Below are 20,662 nucleotides of genomic sequence, written 5' to 3'. Positions count from 1 at the left end.
ATAAAAACCTGATGGTGGGCTAATAAAATAAAACTGAATCAATGGATTAATGGGGTGGGTGTGGGTGAGTGGATGGGTGGGTGGATGGATGGATGGGTGGGTGAATGGGTGGCTGAATGGATGGATGGGTGGACGGGTGGACAGATGGATGGAGGGAGGAATTAATGGATGGATGGATGCTTAGATAGATGGATGGAATTTTGGGTGGGTTGTTGGGTGGGTTGTTGGGTGGATGGATAGATGGATGGTTGTTTAGATGGATATATGGATGGATGGATGGATGGAGGAGGGAGGGAGGGAGGGGCAATGGAGGGGAGGGATGGATGAATGGATGGATGAATGGAATTTACTGGGTAGTCAGCCATGTGTATGGATGGATGGATGGATGGATGAATGAATTGATGTATGGATAGGTAAGCAGGTGTATGGATGGATGGATGGATGGACGGATGAACAGACGGACAGACAGACAGATGGATGGATGGATGGATGAAATGCTTTATTTAACAATGTACTAAATACATATTTGATACAGTATCAGACATATGGTTATGGACCACAGAGATAATGAGAGAGGAAACTCAATGCTGCCAGTCCATGGGTGATTGAACACATGAAGGAATAAAGCTAGGATCAATGTCTTTTACAGAGCAACCCTGTCTGCTACAAATATATGGTTTTGATTCTTCATTTTTGTTATTGTACTTACCGTGTAAGTGCCACTTTCAGTTCTGGTGTAGCACATAACCAAGTCCCCGTTGTTCTCCGTCAACACAAATCCCATCGTGTAGTTGCCAGAGAACTGATAAGCGAGAGTGCTGCTGTCGCTGGTGGTGGGGTCCGTACACCCGAGAGTGATGTTGTAGCAGCTGTTGAACACCCATGTGTCGGGCGGGTTGCGTTGGACGAGGCACGTGGCGGCAATGTCTCCTACAGGGAAATAGAAAAAGAAGATTAAATATCAAGACATTGTAAAATTATTTATTGATATTAACATAATATCATCATTTAGGTTTTTCCAATTCTAACCAGAGCTTAGGTAGTAGGTTTAATAAAGGTCATGGTGTGTACTATCCTATCTGTGGGATGCTGCATATAATAGATCTCTTACTGCTAATCGGAAAGATGAGAAGGTTTCCTCTCTCATTATCCGAGTGGTCCAATGCCACATAATTGTAATTAAAAGGTGCTGAATGCATCGTTGAATAAAAAACATTTCTTCCTTCCTTTCTTCTTTCCTTCCTTCCTTCCTTCCATTACATGCAAATATTCTTCATAATTTCTCTTATTAAATACATATATCCTTTCAAAGGTTTTGAAAATCTGTAGATGAAAAAGAACAAAACCGGAAACTGGCAACCAAATTTATACATTTCTTTTTTTGACCTTTTAAAAGCTTATTTAACTGAAAGGAAACTTTTGATGGTCTCAAAGTCTTCATTTAGGTTACCATATGTTTGGGTGTTTCAGGCTTAGTAGTGTTTTCCCTAGAAATGTGGCCAGGCATAAGAGACAAACACTTTTGGGGTAATTTTTACCATTTTCAGGGCACTTTTTTTTTTTCACATCAAAAGCAAAAAATTGATTGCAAAATATACAACAGGCATATGCTATTAATAAATAATTCATTTTCTGAGTGTTTTACAAAAGCAGTTTTAGAATTAATTATTGTAAAAGGCTTGTTTAATCTCAGGACAGCATGGCACTGATTAAGGCAAGATAGCATTAGATTATTGAGGCATGGTGCTGCACCATGCTAAAACAAATTATGAAAAACACTAGGCTTAGAGTAACATTCAGAGTACTTACGCTTCACTCTAATTACGATGCTGACTTCGTACTTCAGAGTGGGATCCGCTCCATCCACAGCCACAGCATTGAAATTCAGCACATCCTTGTCTCGGGGTAAAGCACCGGCTATCACTACCACACCTTTTGATGAGATGTTGAAGTAGTCTGAAATCAATTTATTATATTTTGGTAAAATGCTCAAATTTATCATATTCAGACATAAATTTAGTGCCAAGATATTCAAGGATAAACAATAATACCAGCTATAACATTTTGATGAAATATTAAAATTTATAATATCAGGATATAAATTTAGTGTAAGGATAAAAAAACCCCACTATTTATGACATTCTGATAATAATCTGGATACAAGTTTGGTGAAAGCATAAACAACACCACTATCAATAATATGTTGATGAAGTGCGGAAATTTATTTTATCATGATAGTAGCATCTATTTATAGGGTCGCTTAAATAAGAAAACCTCGTATCTGCATTTTTGTATTTCTCATGAGGCAAAAAAACACTGTTTTGTTACAAGCTGATTCAGTTTAATAAATGGTTATTAAGAACTGTAACTTGAAGAATAAATGTTTTATTATTCATGTTATACTATAGTTCATAAAACACATTTCTTATACTAAATTGGCATGTATCAAAAAAGTGTGTTTTGTGTTCTGAAAAATATTTTAAAATGCAGATACGAGGTTTTCTTAGTTCAATGATGTTAGGGTCTTCTCCAGTTAGAAATTGAAGACCATTTTAAGCTAAATCCATCTCTTTGACATTGTAGGAGCAACTGCCTTCCTGTTCCCATCCATTTACGTTCATGATGTAGTGGTTTTCTTTATTTACATATATATAAATTTTAAAATTTCCAAGGGCCAGATTTTCGAAGCTATCTTAGCGCTACGATATTATATACCTATCATAGGCCATGGCATGCATCATAGTAACATCATAGCTTACAACAATTTTACGATATCGTCGCCCTAACATAGCTTCGAAAATCTGTAACCAGATTGTTACCTTTGTCTTGACCATCAAGCTTGTATTTAGTTATTTTATAGGCGTCCTCGTAGTCTGGGTCGGTACACATGAGTCTGGTGACACTGCGGTCTTCATCTGCTAACAGAGTCTTGTTCACTGTTACAGACGACTCGGTGCATGTTGGTGCCTCATTCACGTCCTTCACATTTATCTTCAGCACGGCAACCGCCAGCAAACCCCCTCCATCTTCTACCTGTGAAAAATATTGAAAAACTTTTCATTCACAGACAACCCCCTCCATCCTCTACCTGTGAAAAATATTTACAAACTGTACATTCACTGACAAACCCCCTCCATCTTTTATCTGGGAACAATACTGACAAACTCCCATTTTCTACCTGTAAAAAATAATGATACATTTCTTATTCAGACAACCCACTGCCATTCTCTACTTGTGAAAAATATTGATAAACTTTTCATTCATGAACCCCCTCAATCTTCTACTTTTCATTCATTAACAACCCCCTTCATTCTAAACCTGTAAAACATTTTGACAAACGTTTCATTCACTGACAACCCCCTCCATCCTGTGAAAAATATTGACAAACTTTTCATTCACTGACAACCCCCTCCATCCTGTGAAAAATATTGACAAACTTTTCATTCACTGACAACCCTCTTCCATCTTCTACCTGTAAAAAATATTGACAAACTTTTTATTCACTGACAACTCTCTTCCATCTTCTACCTGTGAAAAATATTGACAAACTTTTCATTCACTGACAACCCCTCCATCCTGTGAAAAATACTGACAAACTTTTCATTCACTGACAACCCTCTTCCATCTTCTACCTGTAAAAAATATTGCTAAACTGTTCATTCACTGACAACACCCTCCATCTTCAACCTGTGAAAAATATTGACACATTTTTCATTCACTAACAATACCTCTTCATCAGGTAGTAACCTGTATATAATACTGACAAACTTCATTCACAGATAAGCCTCTTTCATCTACTACCTGTAAAAACCCCATTAACAAACTTTGTTTCATCAAATAAGCAAATAAGTGAGCAAAGGAGAGACAGACAGACAAAGAACAAAGCATAAAATTAAAATAATTGGAGTTCTATACAAGTAAGCAGAATAAGATATGGTATCGATGATAAAGATTATAACCATTTATCTATATATTGTAGCATCAAGTGGACAAAATGATATAATTTTTTTTATCATAGTCACATACAAGTTAAAACAAGATTATCATAGCTTATAAAGTATTTTATAATGTACCTCCAAATGTTGCAAAGGGACAAAAGAAACATATAATATCTTACCGTTATGTTGAATGTATAAATCAAGGATTCATCAAGGATGCCTGTTACTGAGAACATGCTTTGACTGAAACCAACTGGAAAGTCTGTAAGCTGAACGAAGGAGTTGTCAGATTTTGAAAATGCATACGCTGTAAAGAAAAGAAAATTAGGTAAGATTTCATCCAATAATTTTTTTTTTTATTTTATGATTTATGCTTTTACAAAACATGTTACATCTACACAATGTCAATTTGTGTTTCAAACAAGTAGAACTTTATGTATAAACCACTGGTTTGAGCCAAAACATATTTATTGCTTGTCTCTTTTGGTATCTTTTTGAATGGAAATGACGTCAAAGTTGAATGACGTCAGTGTCTTTTTGAATGGAAATGATGTCAAAGTTGAATGACGTCAGTGTCTTTTTGAATGGAAATGGTGTCAAAGTTGAATGACGTCAGTGTCTTTTTGAATGGAAATGGTGTCAAAGTTGAATGACGTCAGTGTCTTTTTGAATTGAAATGTCAAAATTGAATGACGTCAGTGTCTTTTTGAATGGAAATGGTGTCAAAGTTGAATGACGTCATGTTACATAAAAATAATCTAGTGCTTTATTTTGGGAACGCGGGACAGCTTTCAGTGTAAAGTTGTTAGTGAAATGTTTTTGTTTGACGACTATGAATGCATATGACAATTATGGAGTGTCACCACAGTACATTTGCTTAATGTCAATAAACATAGTGCCTTGACCTCAATAAATTTAGATCTAATTTTCAAAGTTATCAAATTCTAAAAGTATGTGATCTGAAAAATACCACATACTTTGATTACACTGGATATGTTAGCTATTTATTATATGATAAAAATAGATATTAAAAATGGATATTTACTTTAACTGATCAAACAAGTACATAACCTTACCAATTAAAACAAATACTTACGAGCTGCATCGACGGCTTTTATTTGATATCCATCAGTGTATTTATCGGGATCTTTTACTTCTATCACTTTTCCATCAAAGTCGTTAAATGTAAGTCCTTTGCCGATGTCCAGTGAAACAATGGTTGACCCAGTTGTCAGTGTTTCGTTGATTGTGACGTCGTACGTTGTCTGCTGGAATTTTGGAGGTTCGTTTTCATCGATGACTGTTACAGACCAGGATAAAAATTCATACCGTTGAACCTGGTTTTCCACAGAGATGTTCACCTTTATAAAACAAAGAAAAAAGGTTTTAAGTTTGTTTCGTTTAATGACACCACTACAGCACATTGATTTATTAATCATAAGCTATTGAATGTCAAACATTTGGTAATTTTGACCTATAGTCTTAGCGAAGAAACACGCTACATAATTTTTTTCATTAGTAGTAAGGGATCTTTTATATGCACCATCCCACAGACAGGATAGCACATAGCACAGCCGTTGATATTCCTAGTTGTGGTGCACTGGCTGGAACGAGAGATAGCCCATGGGGATCAATCCAAGACCGACCACACAACAAGTGAGTGCTTTACCACGGGGCTATGTCCCGTGTACAAAGAAATACGGTCATCATTAGAGAATAATGTAGATAAATTCAAATATCAGTGCAATATATGAACAGTAACCTGAACATGCCTATTGGGACAACTTGAAAGAAAAGAAATGTTTGTTTACTTACCTATTGTTTAATCAGAGGTGGTTATATGGAAAGGAAGATACATTTGTTTAACATCTCACCACACATTAAAATATGGCTGTGTTGTGTCTAAGAGAGGGGAGGGATCAGGCCTGGTGCTTATAAAACTCAGGCTCAAGACCATAATAGAGTCTGAAACAGTAACGTCATGACAACGCCATACAAATTGTATTTGTGTGTGACGTCATTAGAGATTGAGTCTGGACTCTAAAAGTTTTATAAGCACGGGCCCAGGTCTGTTAATATGGAAATAGTATGAGAACAATCTACTTTTCTTCTAATAATGCCAGGTGCGAATTTTCAAGCAAGGAGAGTCGTTCCACACATTAAAAAATCAAAACCATTGTATACTGATGCAAATGGTGAAAGGTGAGTTAAGAAACACTCAGCACATTTAATTTTTGGGCAAGTATGAGGCAAGGGGACAATAAATTTTAAAAAAAATTTAAAAGAAAAAAAAAGTATAAGGAAAGTACAAGGAACATGTCGCCTCTCATGGAGAAGTCCTAGGGAGGGAAAGACACAAATAGACAAATGAGGGAGGGAGAGAGATGGGAGTGAAGAGGAGTGATCATGGGAAAATGAGGGTTTTGGAGGGAGAGAGGGGAAAAGGGTGATAATGGGGAAAGAAGAAGGGTTGGAGACAAAGACAGACAGATGAGACCATTTCTTCATTGGTCTCTCTGTACATTAACACATTAAATATATAGATAGATATATGCCACAAGTGACTTTGGATCATATTTTTGGTTTCAAGTACATGTAGGTTATTACATGTATTAGTACTGGAATGTTGCCAGTCATGAAATGAAGGATACTCAAAGCCATAAATGTACAAGATGGGGAGTTGGGGGGAGGGGGGCAATTGCCCCCTCCCCTCAGTCCTGGATCAAAGCTTTGCATTAGGGCAAAACGATGATGACATTCTGGCAAAATGAGCTGGCCTGAAACCCCTCCACCATATATTTTCATCATTCTACTCACAAAATTAGTTATAATCCATTTAAAAATGTGTAGTGATTCATTTGGAACCCACAATAAACACTGTTATCAAGATTCGGGCAAAAATCAGCCTGACCCCCCACCTAATGGGGAAATTGGAGCCCATACACCCATGGTCATCAAGGCAATGTGAAAACTGTGCTAACCTGAAAGAAGCCAATGCTGTCTCTAAGAGCTGCCTGGACGCACACTTGGATATTGATGCCGGTTGTCGTGTTCTTCATCTGGACCTGTATGCTGTCCGTCATGTTGCCGGACACCTGCATCACGAGGCCTCCTGGAACAGGGCTGGTGCATGTCACGGTGTTACTGCTGCACGTGCCGGTGGAATCAGTGTCCTTGAACTCTGTCTGTGCCTCAGTCATATCGCAGCTAGGCGGGTATTCTCCTACAGATGGATTAAGAAGCAATGTTAAAATGAGTACAAAAGCAACATTTAATTATGGTACAAAACCACAAGCATATAGAAGGCTTATTAGAAGTGATGTGGCAGAATCTTAATTGTTTTCCCATAAAATATCATATAAACATTTAATAGATAGGTAATTTCCAAAGTTTTCATTAACTGCCTGAAAATTGTTTTGGTGAAATGTTCTGATTATCCAAAAACTGGGGAAGCAGATCTCCCATCTTTCATACCTTTGACAACAACAACAACAGTGTAGTGAGTGTCTAGCACCACAGGTAAAACATATGTTTGTACCTATACCCACCCCTTTCAAATTTCACCTATGCCAGAAATTTATATTCCAAGCAAGAAATGTTAAGTAACTATCATAAAATGCCTTATTTAAAAAAAAACCTTAATAAGCTAGAATACCAGACACGTGCCTTTAAAAGATTCCCAGAATCCTCTTGGTGGACCCATTCTCTGATTGGACTTTTTCTCATTCTAACCAGTGCACCACGACTGGTATATCGAAGGCCATATTATTTGCTGTCTCTGTCTCTGGGATAGTGCATATAAAAGACCCCTTGCGTCTAATGGAAGACTGTGTTAGAAGTACCAAATGTTTGACATCCAATAGCCAATGATTCATTAATCAATGTTCTCTAGTGGTGTCGATAAACAAAATTAGCTTTACTTTATAAGATTCCCATTAGCTAGTTGGCAGGAGCACTTTGGAGCATCAACCCCTCAAATGAAGCCATGTTCAAGATCCATGGGTCACAGATAGCTGTACAGCTAGAGTACAGGTCCTAATTAACTTAGATAGAATTGTATTCCTGTGCTTGGAACACACACTGAGCCTAAAAACAGCTCCAAACATTGCCCTAGCCAACAGTATATAGCTTTTTGCCCTTTCACCGTATTGACTTGTATTACAATACTAACATGACTTATTAAAGTGGTGGTTGTTTGGGTACTCCCTTGCAATAGAATACCTGGCTAAACAAGCGGCTCAAAAAATAACAGATAAATCAACTTCCACCGAAAGGATTCGAACCTAAGACCCCCTGTGTTAGAGACCAGTGCTCTACCAAATGAGCTAATACGGAAATTTCCACTAGCTCCTGCTAGTATGAGCACTTTAATCGAACACTACTACACTTGAATAATGTAAAGACAACATACTGTTGACATTGAGAAGTATGGTGACTGATGTAGACAGTGCCTCATTCACATTGTTGTATACGTGACATTGATCCTGTGTTGGTCCTGGTCCAGAGGTAAAGCTTTTGCTAAGATCAGCTCACCCTTGTCACTTATGTTGAATTGCTCTGAAATATAAAATATTTGTCACTTAAGCTGAATTGATGTTAAATATTAAATGATATTTGTCATTTATGTTGAACTGCCATAAAATATGAATGGTGGTATTTCTCACTAATGTTAAATTACCCGAAAATATGAATGGTGATATTTGTGATTTATGTTGAATTGTACTGAAATATGAATTGTTGTATTTGTGATTTATGTTGAATTGTACTGAACTATGAATGGTGGTATTTGTCATTTATGTTCAATTGTTCTGAAATATGAATGGTGATATTTGTTGCTTATGTTGAATTGCCATACAATATGAATGGTGGTATTTGTCATTTATGTTGAACTGGTCTGAAATATGAATGGTGGTATTTATTGCTTCTGTTCAATTGCTCTGAAATATGAAATGATATTTGTTACATACCGTATTTTTCGGCATGTAAGCCGCTACTTTTTTACTGTGAATTGCAAGGTGCGGTTTCGTTATATTACATGTAATTATACATATATAATTCTCGGCAAATATATATATATATATATATTTTAAAGGCCGTCGTTTAAAAGTTATAAAACAATGTCGAAACTGTAAACGATCGATAGGACTGTGCTTAGTTTCGATTCACTGCCACATATCCAGCTTGACCCGACCTTGTTTGAATATGTAATTTTTGCACACGGCACGCTAGTTAGGTTACAGAGAAACGCATGTTTTGCAATCGAGCGAGTAGATCTACTAGTAATTTTCACTTGTGCCCTTTTTTTTTGGTTCACGCTTTGTCATCATACTGGGACAAATAATTAACACGTCTCATTAAAAGACACATTTTTGCCCCAGTTACTCGGAATCATTTCTTTCCTATCAACGTTCGGTTCAGAATCCACAATTTATACTTTTCGATTCCAACATTTATATAACAAAGAGTAATTAATTTTCATTGGCTAATAGAAACCACCATGAATATCATTTGAAAGAGAAACAAAAGAATTCAGTTAAAAGATAAGTACGGAACGGTAAAATTACCCTCCCACCACCCCTTCAGCAGTTATTGTATTGGATATAAGGCGGTTTATTTGCCGCACCTTCACTCAAAATATTAAACATTCATAAATGTATATAATTTTTCATTATCATGTTCTTACATTTTCACTATATCAAAAATACTTCATAAATAAATAGGCAGCCTTTAGTTAAAAAGGTGAGCCATTTCCGCCAATCCGGTTGTCTGCATGATTTCTTTTGAGTGAACTGAGCTTCACTGCATGTTGTATTTTCATAGTATGATTATAGTACAGTTTACTGCAAGGGCATACCCGAGGGACTGAAGGGCAAAAAAAATATTATCAGGTATTTTTTTTTTCTTTGCAACTAATGTAAGATTATGAAATTAGCATTATCAAGTTCTTGTTCATATTTTCATAAAAATAGTGAAGTTTGTCAATGGTGTTTTGTTTACGAAACTTTCCCATTAGGTGAAATGAAACTGAAAGCAACACAATCAACAATTATTTATTGTTTGAATTTAAGGGAGAATGGATCTCTTTATTATTATTATTAAATACAAACAACAATTAACTGTAATTAAGATTGTGGCTTTATTTTAACTGCGGCTTATTTAAAGGTGCGGTTTATGTACGAAAAACAAGGTCTAAAAATGTCTAAAAACAAGGGGTGCGGTTTATGCACCAGTGCGTGTAATAAGCCGGAAAATACGGTATGTTCAATTGATCTTTGAAATATGAATAGTGGTATTTGTCATTTATGTCAAATTGCCCTTAAATACGAAAAGTAATATTAAATTTTGTCACTTATGTTGGATTGCCCTAAAAATTTATATGAATGGTCATATTTATCACTTTTGTTGAACTGCTAATGAAAAAATGTAGTAGGTTTCCTCTCTAAGACTATACATCAAAATTACCAAATGTTTAACAACCAATAGCCGATGATTAATATATCAATGTGCTCTAGTGGTGTTGTTAAACAAAACAAACTTTAATAAACTGACTTATGGTCCAGGGCTCTCCCTTTCCATTGCCAAATTAGCCAATTGCTAATTTTTATCAAAGTGGCTTCAACATTTAGTTTTTGGCTAATAAAATATTTGTTAAAATAAAGCACATTTTATTAAGTTTCAAGGAAATACTCTACATATCTGAAAATTGGCTAAACCAAAATTGATTCCAGTGTGAGACCTGATAGTTGTAATGTCCTGATGAGGCTACATGTACTAGTGTATACCAGCCTCGGTGGTGTCGTGGTTAAGCCATTGGACATAAGGTTGGTAGGTACTGGGGTTCCAGTGTTCGAAATTAAAATTTTTGGCCAGTATCCCAGTTGGATACTAACATTTCAAAATCTGGTATCCCACCTAAGAATTTAGTATTTTATGGCATCCCAGTGGGATACTGGGTTCTTGAAGTGTGGTATCCAAAATTAAATTCTGGTATCCCCGGGATATCGGGATACCATTAATCTCGGACACTGGGTTCACAGCCCAGTACCGGCTCCCACCCAGAGTGAGTTTTAGCGACTCATTGGGAAGGTGTAAGATCACTACATCCTCTTTTTTCTCACTAAGCACTAACAACTAACCCAGTGTCCTGGACACATATCCCTATATAGCTGAGGTGTGTGTCCAGGACTGCGTGCTTGAACCTTAATTGGACATAAGCGCGAAAATAAGTTGAAATGAATGAAATGTACTAGTGTATGGTTACATTGATGTAATACCATATTATTTCAATGTGTTGCCACGGGATAAAAACATAGTCCAGAAAATAAAACAATATAAAAAATTTGAATATATTAATACATTTAAGCCCTAGGAAAAATGGAGGTTAGTTTTAGGATTTTTGGGCCCCCGTCACAGGAAGTTTATTTAATACTTCAGGATGAGAAAAGAGCACCAATCATATTGGGAACTTTGGTGTGATCAACCCGGGGGGGGGGAGGGAAGAGGCAGGCTCCCGGACAAACCTAACTCCTATGGCCGAAACCACTTACACCCTATGGCATCTAACCTATTTCAGGTGGAATACCCCCACCCCACCCAAGACACCCCCAGTCAATCCAACCGTCCTGCCCTCCAGTCTCGATGCCCTTTTGTTGATTACAGTCCATTGGAAGTGTGGCCCATTGTCATTTAGGTTGACACACATGTTGGTGTATGGAAGAAGAGGGCTGATTAGGAAAATGTTGCATCTAGTGAGTCGTGAGGAGCCAAACGTCCAGAGGCGCCTCTCTGTCAACCAAGAAAAGCAAAACGTTATGTCATTCATCAGACGCTGCAACGACTTTAATGTTTAAAAACCTGAGGGTGTAGACAAGGTATACACGGTTGCTCTGACATTATAAGGCTACATACCGGTGAGCGGTTGATCTATTTTGTAGCTAATCGCTGTGTAATTTTCCTGGATGTCTGGGTCTGTGCAGTGAATGGTTGTGAGGATGTCAAGGGCGGAAGTCACTGGGACGGTTATGCTGTATGTTTCTGGGCTGCACTGTGGAGCCTCATTCACATCAATTACACGTATCGTGATGGTCGTTGACGCAGACAACCCACCACCATCAACAGCCTAGAAAACAATGTAATCATTTGGGTTTAAACATTATCAGTACTTATAAAGTTAATGTAAAAATAATCATGTTATTTACATCAAGCGTAAGATAGTTTTACCAGTTTTGCTAGGTAACACACAAACATATTAATAATAATAATTAATGATAATAATAATAATTGTTGTTGTTGTTGTTATTAAATAATAATAATAAATAAGAAAAATAGGATAAACACATTCAGTACAAAATCAGTCTCCTATGAGACCCTAATTTAAATACATATTATACATACATATATACAACATTCATGTATCACAGTCCATGACAAATATGAGCATTAAAATGGAATGAGCAACAGTATATATGAATTTTTAAAGGGACAGACCCAGGTTTTTAAAAACTACAGCATATTTTTCACTATTAAAGCTGTTCATGATCACAAAAATCAAACATTACTTATATTTTATTCTTTAGATTATCCATTTCCGTAGAACCGAAGTGTTTCTGGTCATCCTGGTATTTCTAATACCAAAAATTGCATTTTTTATTTATTTATAAAAACACACATGCATCTGAGAAGTAGTGGTTTATTGATTTCAATTCTAGTCTATTTTAAAGGATATTTCCTGTTTTAACGTCACAGACTCTTCTTGCACTCTATTATAACTTTATCCAAATGAGTTACAGGTTTGTAAATCAACTAAATTTAGTGTCCTTTTTACAGGTTAAAACTAGGGTCTGCACCTTTAAAGCAAGTTGTTAAGAACATTGTAAAATTAATAATCAAATATTTATATCTTACAATGTCTATCCGTCCGTCCGTCCGTCCGTCCGTCCATCCATCCACAGAAAACAGACACACTAACACACCTACATACAAATACTCACATTTTTCACAAAACATTCTTATGGCAATATAAATGTATAAGCAGGATGGGACAAAACTCACTGTAACATTGTATCTGTAAATGGTGTTCTGTGTAGAATTGTATTTGGCATTCAGCTTGGATTTCACAATAAATGCCTGGAGCGTGTAGTTGAACATGATGCCAGGGATTTCTTCACCTAAAGCTGAAATAAAAATGGAGGAAATCTCACAAACTTTGAAAAGAAAGACAAAAAAAAGAAGAAGAGGATATTATTGTTGGTTAACTGTTGGTTAGCGTGCCTGAACCTCTTTTGAATATATAGACACGTTAATAAAGTAACCTTAACCATAACAAAAGCAAAAGAAAGGAATGTTGGTTATAATGAGATACCAGCACATTCTAGACCACTATCATGGCTATCAGACTTGAAATTGACAAAGTAAGAGGCAAATGCCACTCAAAATACAAAATTTCTGATAACTAATTTCACCAGCAGCTTTTGTCATCCATCTTAAAGCATTGTACAACTATTCAGTAGGGCATCCACGAGTCCAAAATATTGGACTCGAGTAATCAAGAGTCAAACTCGACCCGTACCCGAGTACCCGACACTTATATTAGATGATAATGTGATTAAGGAATAAAATAAAAATAGCATTATGCATCTTAATTTTGAGTGCTGAATACGGAAACCAAATAATGACATTGTATTGCATTACACACATTCGACCTTTTTGGCCCTTCACGTACAATGTAACCAGCGACAAGCATATGGCAAAGTGACATAAACATATAATTGAATGGGAATGTTCTTCCTTGCACGGGTACTCGAGTCCTGTAAACAGACTCTAGCCTTGCTAGACTTGGCTAATGCCCAAGTACTTCTTGAGTACTCGTGGAGACCCTACTATTCAGATTAAGATATGAGTGCCAACAAAGACAACATTGGAATTTAAGAATGAGCAATATTAAATTAGAGATTGAAATAAAAAGAAAAGAAAAACTGATAAATGAGAGTAAAGTTTTATAGCATTACAAGTTGTCTAGAACTGCTTTTCAATTTCTACCATTTGGTTCCAGATTAAAATGTCAGAATCTGAGATTGGTTCCCATTCTACCAAATGAATTTCAAGCTTTGTAATGGTGTTTGCAACACTTGGTCTAAAGAGTAAAAGGAAAAAACCATTGCTGCTATACAGGCTTCTTTTAATCACCGGTAATAACAGCAAGGGGTCTTTTAAATTTTCTCTCAAGATTTCATATATTACAACCTTTTATATACCAGTTGTACAGCACTGGTTGAGAAATGAACAAAAATACCATGGGTCCGTGAAGGTGTCTGTATGTCAGTGTGATTTCTATCCATGTGTTTTCATGGGCAGCACAGAATAAAAAATAGCAGTATGGCTCGAGGTTGCCAGACTCTCCTTTCAAATTCACCTGTGAAGGACATTTTCACATCTGCGCTGCCCCTGATTTTACTGATTCCTGTTTAGCTCACTTCCGGGGAGAGGGGGGAATCATAGCCCAGTGGTAATGCACTCGCATGATGCACAGTCGGTCTAGGCCCATTGGGCTATTTCTTGTTCCAGCTAGTGCACCACAATTGGTAAATAAAAGGCCATAGTATGTGCTATCCTGTCTGTGGGATAGTGCATATAAAAGACCTCTTGCTACTAATGAAAAAATGTAGCAGGTTTCGTCTCTAAGACTATATGTCAAAATTACCAAACGTTTGACGTCCAATAGCCGATGATCACTAAATCAATGTGCTCTACTGGTGTTTGTTAAACATAACAAACTTTAGTTCATTCCCCAGATTCCCTAGAATCCCTCTCACCTCATATATACATGTATATATAGCATAGAGCCTGACTTACCATTAACAAAAAGTGTATACTGTCCATTAGACACTGTATTGGAGTCAACATCATCCACCGACACGGTCGTTATAGTGGTACCAACACTGGCGTCTTCCATAACAGTAAACATGCCATCAGCCGGAAGATTTACAAAGGTTGGTGCTTCGTTAATATCCGTTACTATTAAAGTCAGGTTAATTAACACATTGTGGTTTTTATTGGCAACTGTGATCTGAGACTACAAAAAGAAAAGAAAACAAAGGAATAGTCCAAGTCAAAAAATTCTAAATTAGTTTTCAGGTTTGAGATCTCTGAAAACTTTAAGAACTATAGTTTTATTTTGCTGATGCTTATGTAAGTTAAGGTTTGCAAAATCTATTTTTTATATATGCATTAAATTTAGATTATGAGACATACAGATGGTTACAATGGGTATGCAAAATGAAATGGGTTACCTATATATATTTTTTGTGTAATCCATAAATGTCCTAGCTGGGTTTTAATAACGTACCCAGTACTGTATAAAGCAACAAATGAATGAACCAATAAGCACATCAGAACTAGTCATGTATTTAAATAGCATTAATATTTCAGACATGACTGGTTATTTTTATAAGAATTATTACATGTATTATGATTATTATTACTATAAATTGCTGTTATAGGTCTATTATTATTATTACTGTTATATTTTTTTGTCATTATATTTAGTTATATTAGCTTCTAAATGTCGATAATGTTGTTGTCATTAATATTGCTTTCCTTTTTTATTGTAGTATTACTAAATGCAGCTATTATTACTTTTGGTATTTTAATTATTATTAAATAAATATTATTTTGAAAACGACACTTGCTATAACTAACATCAAAAGAGCCAGGTATCCTAGTAAGAGATTAATACTTTTGGTATTTTTTATTATTATTATTATTATTATTATTATTATTATTTCCATTATTTCCATTATTTCCATTATTATTATCATCATCATCATCATCATCATCATCATCATCATCATCATCATCATTAGCATCATCATCATTATCATTATTATTTTTATTATTATTATTATTTTGAATGTGTCACAGCTATAACTAACCTCATAAGAACCAGGCACTCCATTAAGAGATTTCTTGATACAAAATGTGACATTTACGATTTCTGTTGTTTGTTTTATTTCAAAATAAGCTGATGCTATCTCATCATTGGTGGAAGTGAAGCTGAACGAAAGTCCATCCGATGTAGGGTCTGTGCAGTGGTGGGTTATATTAAAGCAGGCACCCACTGACTCCTTTTCTCCTATTTCCAGAGTTATTTTTGAATTATTGCAGATAGGACGATTATCTGAAATACCAAGCATTAAAGAGTTTGAAAATGCATACACACTTTTTACCAAAATTAATAAATGTAATAAATGATTGTAGCCAATTTTATGTTATACAATGTGCTAAATGCGTTAACTTTTTTGTAATCTCCAAACTTGATATAAAAACCAGACCCGAAAACAAAGTGAAATTTGAAGGTACCATGCTGACTTAAGTTTAATTTAAATAATAATAAATTCCACATGAAAATAAAAGTATTTCACAATATTTAGAAAATGCAACATCAACCATGCCCTGACACAGGTTTCTAAAGGTCTAGAGTAATCCCAGATTTTAAAAATCATGTCCTTAATAGCAGTAAATAGCAAACATTTCACAAAGGTCAATTATATTAACAATTAATTAAATTTTGTTGCTCCTCCTGCAATCCTCAACTCCCTCCCACCTCCACACTTTAAAGAAATGTTACAGACAGACTTACCAAACACTTGAATATTTATATTGATTAAAGTGAAGAGAGGAGGTTGTCCCTTGTCGCTGACCTTCACCTCAAGATGAATAATACTCGACTCGGGGAGAACGATGTTTGTCAAGGATTCAAGCAGCATCAACTCATTTGGTTGTCCAGTAAAACCAAAGTACTCTGAATACAAATAAAACATAAGAACAGTAGAATCTTGTTGGGTCAAACTCAGAAGGGTCGAATAAACTGCAACACTCAAACCAAAAATGAAGTCCCGTGTTACACTTCACGTTCTTGACCGAATGATTGAGTCGAACTACCAGATGGGTCAAACACTTTCTTGAGCACCAACGGGATTCAAGCCAACAGGATTCAACTGTATTTATTATTGAATTGACAGTGCTCCAAAAATACATGTGTAAGACATTCAGCAATGAACAATTTGTTCAGTATCGCATCATGATTTGCTATGCACGTTTAAGAGATTGCCACACAGTTAATTCTAAAATATTGAACAGAAATTGCTAATTAAATTTTCAAGTGATTAACAACAATTGGCAATAATAATTTTGAAAGCATATTAATGTTCCCTCTTCAGTCAAATTTATAAAAGGTGTTCATCGGGTTTTTCATTTTTAGATATGTGTAGTTCTTAAACATGGACAAAATACTGAATGTGTGCATGTGATTAAACCAATCATAACTTAAATATACACAGCTGTTTAGGGAAGTTACTTGTTACTTTTAATAAGTTTGGCATTATATGATTAATAAAGATGTACAGTGAAACCCCACTAAACTGGACACCCAAGGAACCAAGTAAAAAGTCCAGTTGTCCCCCCCCCCCCTTCTCTTCTTAACCATTTAAAGAGTTTTAGACTATTAACTACTCAGTTGCGCCCCCCCCCCAAAACAAAAAATCCTAGCTACGGCCCTGATATGTATGTATATATATGTATGTGTGTATGTGTATGTATGCATGTATATGTATGTGTACATGTGTATGTATTGGAGGACATCCGGGTACATGTGTACGTCTGTGTGTGTGTAGATATGTGTTATACTATTATTATATGTGTAGATATGTGTTATACTATTATTATATGTACAGCAGTGATTTAGGGCTCTCATCCCTGACATTGCTATGTTTGTGATTGGGACAATAAAATTTAAACAAAATATATATATATAATTCCATACAAGTTACCTTGATCTTAGGAGCATGATACTTATTTTTGTAGCGATATGAGTATCACAGTTTGTAACAGCAGGACTGGTGCCATTCTGGTCATCAGTATGACAGGGTTTAAGCTGTCATTCACTAGATTGCCAAATGCAAACAGGGTTTGAATCGTAATAAAATACTGTGCCCCAAAATGCAATGATCCCAAATGGGGGATGACAGAGGCAGATCCAAGATTTTGTAAAGGTGGGGGAAATAAGGAAATGGTTTATTTAACGACGCACTCAACACATTTTATTTATGGTTATATGGCGTCAGACATATGGTTAAGGACCACACAGATATTGAGAGAGGAAACCCGCTGTCGCCACTTCATGGGACACTTCAAGGGATCTTTTATATGCACCATCCCATAGACAGGATAGCACATACCACGGCCTTTGATGTACCAGTCATGGTGCACTGGCTGGAGTAAAGGTGGAGGTCACAAAATTCTAAAACAGGCAATTTGAGTTTGTTGAAGGACACATGAATTGAGCTCTCAAAGGGAGTGAGATCTGCAAAGGCATACTGCCCAAATCACTTTAAAATAAACATGCTCTGGGCCCAATTTCACAAAACATAGTAAGCCTAGTTTTGTATATAAACGTATATCTACAACTAAACCACCATTTTTATTACTATTATAGTTCAACAAATATAGTTAGAAGAACACATATTTTCTTTTCTTTTGTCTTTAAAATACTCCAGCTTCCGTAATGATGTAATTTTCTGTATGACACTGATGCCAAACACGTGCAAACGCATGACCGGTATAACTGCTACAAGCAGGCGTAAACTTACGATGTTTAGTGAAATGAGCCACAGAAACATTTACAGTAATTTAGTGTTATATATTGTGGATGATTAAATAAAAAAAAGACATTAAAAAGGGTACATTAAATGGGACCCCTGTGACCCCCACTACCTTTGCATCCACCAATGGCAGGCACTTTCCATGTACCCCATGGCTCAGATGATACCATGATAACTCAAATGATGGCAAGTATGGAGCACAACCCTGACAAGTAGTCCCATACTAAATGGAAAACACTATGGTTTTACCATTCATCCCATTATTATCATCTATATACTGTTGATATATTCTAACAAAAATGTCTGTAGCATTTAAAACCCCCCACAAAAAACACAATGCAACTTACGAACAAACAGTTCATCACTGTTAGATGTCAACTGGTATGCAAGTGTTTTGAAGTCCATGACAACATCGCCATCAAAACAAGCCAACTCTGTGAGAAGACCAGGAGCCCGCAGCCTGTCCACGGACAGAACCAGGTTGTCGTTGACGTAGTTGCACCACGGGGCATCGTTGGTGTCGTTCACCTGGATCGTGATGTTCACCACATCCGTAAGGTTAGTGGTGTCTGTTACCTGTGTAAGACAATAGAGGGCAATTCCACAGTAACTGACACAACATTCAGATATTTTTTTTAAACATCTTAATCTTTAAAAGTATACAATAAAATTCTTAAGAATGTTTTTGATTGCAAAGTCAGTTATAAGGATCTTACACAAACTAAATAATGGTTGTGTACTACAACTGTCTGGTTACTGTGTCTCTTGAATTAGAGTATGAGAGAAAGAAAGAAAGAAATGTTTTATTTAACGACGCACTCAACACATTTTATTTACAGTTATATGGCGTCAGATATATGGTTAAGGACCACACAGATTTTGAGAGGAAACTGCACGCTACCACTGTTGCCACTACATGGGCTACTCTTCCGATTAGCAGCAAGGGATCTTTTATTTGCGCTTCCCACAGACAGGATAGCACAAACCATGGCCTTTGTTGAACCAGTTATGAATCAATGGTCAGTGCAAGTGGTTTACACATACCCAATGAGCCTTGCGGAGCACTCACTCAGGGTTTGGAGTCGGTATCTGGATTAAAAATCCCATGCCTCGACTGGGATCCAAACCCAGTACCTACCAGCCTTTAGACCGATGGCCCAACCACGACGCCACCAAGGCTGGTACATAGAGTATGAGAGAGTAAACCTACTGCTGCTACATAGGCTACTTGTACAGAAATTTCATGTCAACTTATTTTCGTGCTTATATCCAATTAAGGTTCAAGCATACTATCCCAGGATAGCGTGCACACACCTCAGCTGTCTGGGCTGTCTGTCCAGCACTGTGGGTTAGTTGTTAATTGTTAGTAGTTAGTGGGAGAGAAGAGGGTGTAGTGGTCTTACACCTACCCAATGAGCTCTTAAGAACTCGCTCTGGGTTGGAGCCGGTACCGGGCTGCGAACCCTGTACCTACCAGCCTGTAGTCTGATGGCTTAACCACTGCACCATCATTCCATCATTCTACCTGCAAAATTAGTTGTAATCCATGTAAAAATGTATAGTGATTTGTTTGCTATATAGCTGTTTGGCAGCAATGCTAATGTGAATAAATGTTATCCAGAATTGTGCATTTTTGTTTAATTTGGCCTGCCACCCTACAAAAATGGAAGCCTGTACATCTATGTTTATATGTGATTTCCCACACACAATAAAGCACCAGTCAGGAAGGAAGGAAATGTTTTATTTAAGATGCACTCAACACATTTTATTTACGGTTATATGGCATAGGACATATGGTTAAGGACCACACAAATATTGAGAGAGGAAACCCGCTGTCGCCACTTCATGGGCTACTCTTTTCGATTAGAAGCAAGGGATTTTTTATACGCACCATCCCACAGACAGAATAACACATACCACAATCTTTGATATACCAGTTGTGGTGCACTGGCTGGAGCGAGAAACAGTCCAATGGGCCCACCGACGGGGATTGATCCCAGACCGACGGCACATCAAGCGAACGATTTACCACTGGGCTACATCCCACCCTCAACACTCAACAAAGAC

The 20,662-nt window shown here is 36.5% G+C and overlaps 1 protein-coding gene across 1 annotated transcript in view; it reads right to left on the bottom strand.

The window, feature by feature from the left end:
• Positions 1-8,482, bottom strand: part of LOC121370438 — a 72,648-nt gene extending 64,166 nt beyond the window's left edge. Inside the window, exons 1-7 of the mRNA XM_041495659.1 lie at positions 8,350-8,482; positions 6,920-7,161; positions 5,035-5,299; positions 4,118-4,245; positions 2,820-3,033; positions 1,810-1,956; positions 710-930 (exon numbers count right to left, since the gene is read on the bottom strand). Coding sequence (XP_041351593.1) covers positions 710-930; positions 1,810-1,956; positions 2,820-3,033; positions 4,118-4,245; positions 5,035-5,299; positions 6,920-7,138 — 1,194 coding nt within the window. The 5' untranslated portion in view covers positions 7,139-7,161; positions 8,350-8,482. The remainder of the gene's footprint in view (positions 1-709; positions 931-1,809; positions 1,957-2,819; positions 3,034-4,117; positions 4,246-5,034; positions 5,300-6,919; positions 7,162-8,349) is intronic.
• Between the last annotated feature and the right edge of the window lie 12,180 nt (positions 8,483-20,662).

Source organism: Gigantopelta aegis, chromosome 4, assembly GCF_016097555.1.
Source record: "Gigantopelta aegis isolate Gae_Host chromosome 4, Gae_host_genome, whole genome shotgun sequence".
In the NCBI taxonomy this organism is placed as follows: domain Eukaryota; kingdom Metazoa; phylum Mollusca; class Gastropoda; order Neomphalida; family Peltospiridae; genus Gigantopelta; species Gigantopelta aegis.
This window is presented reverse-complemented; position numbering and strand designations above follow the sequence as displayed.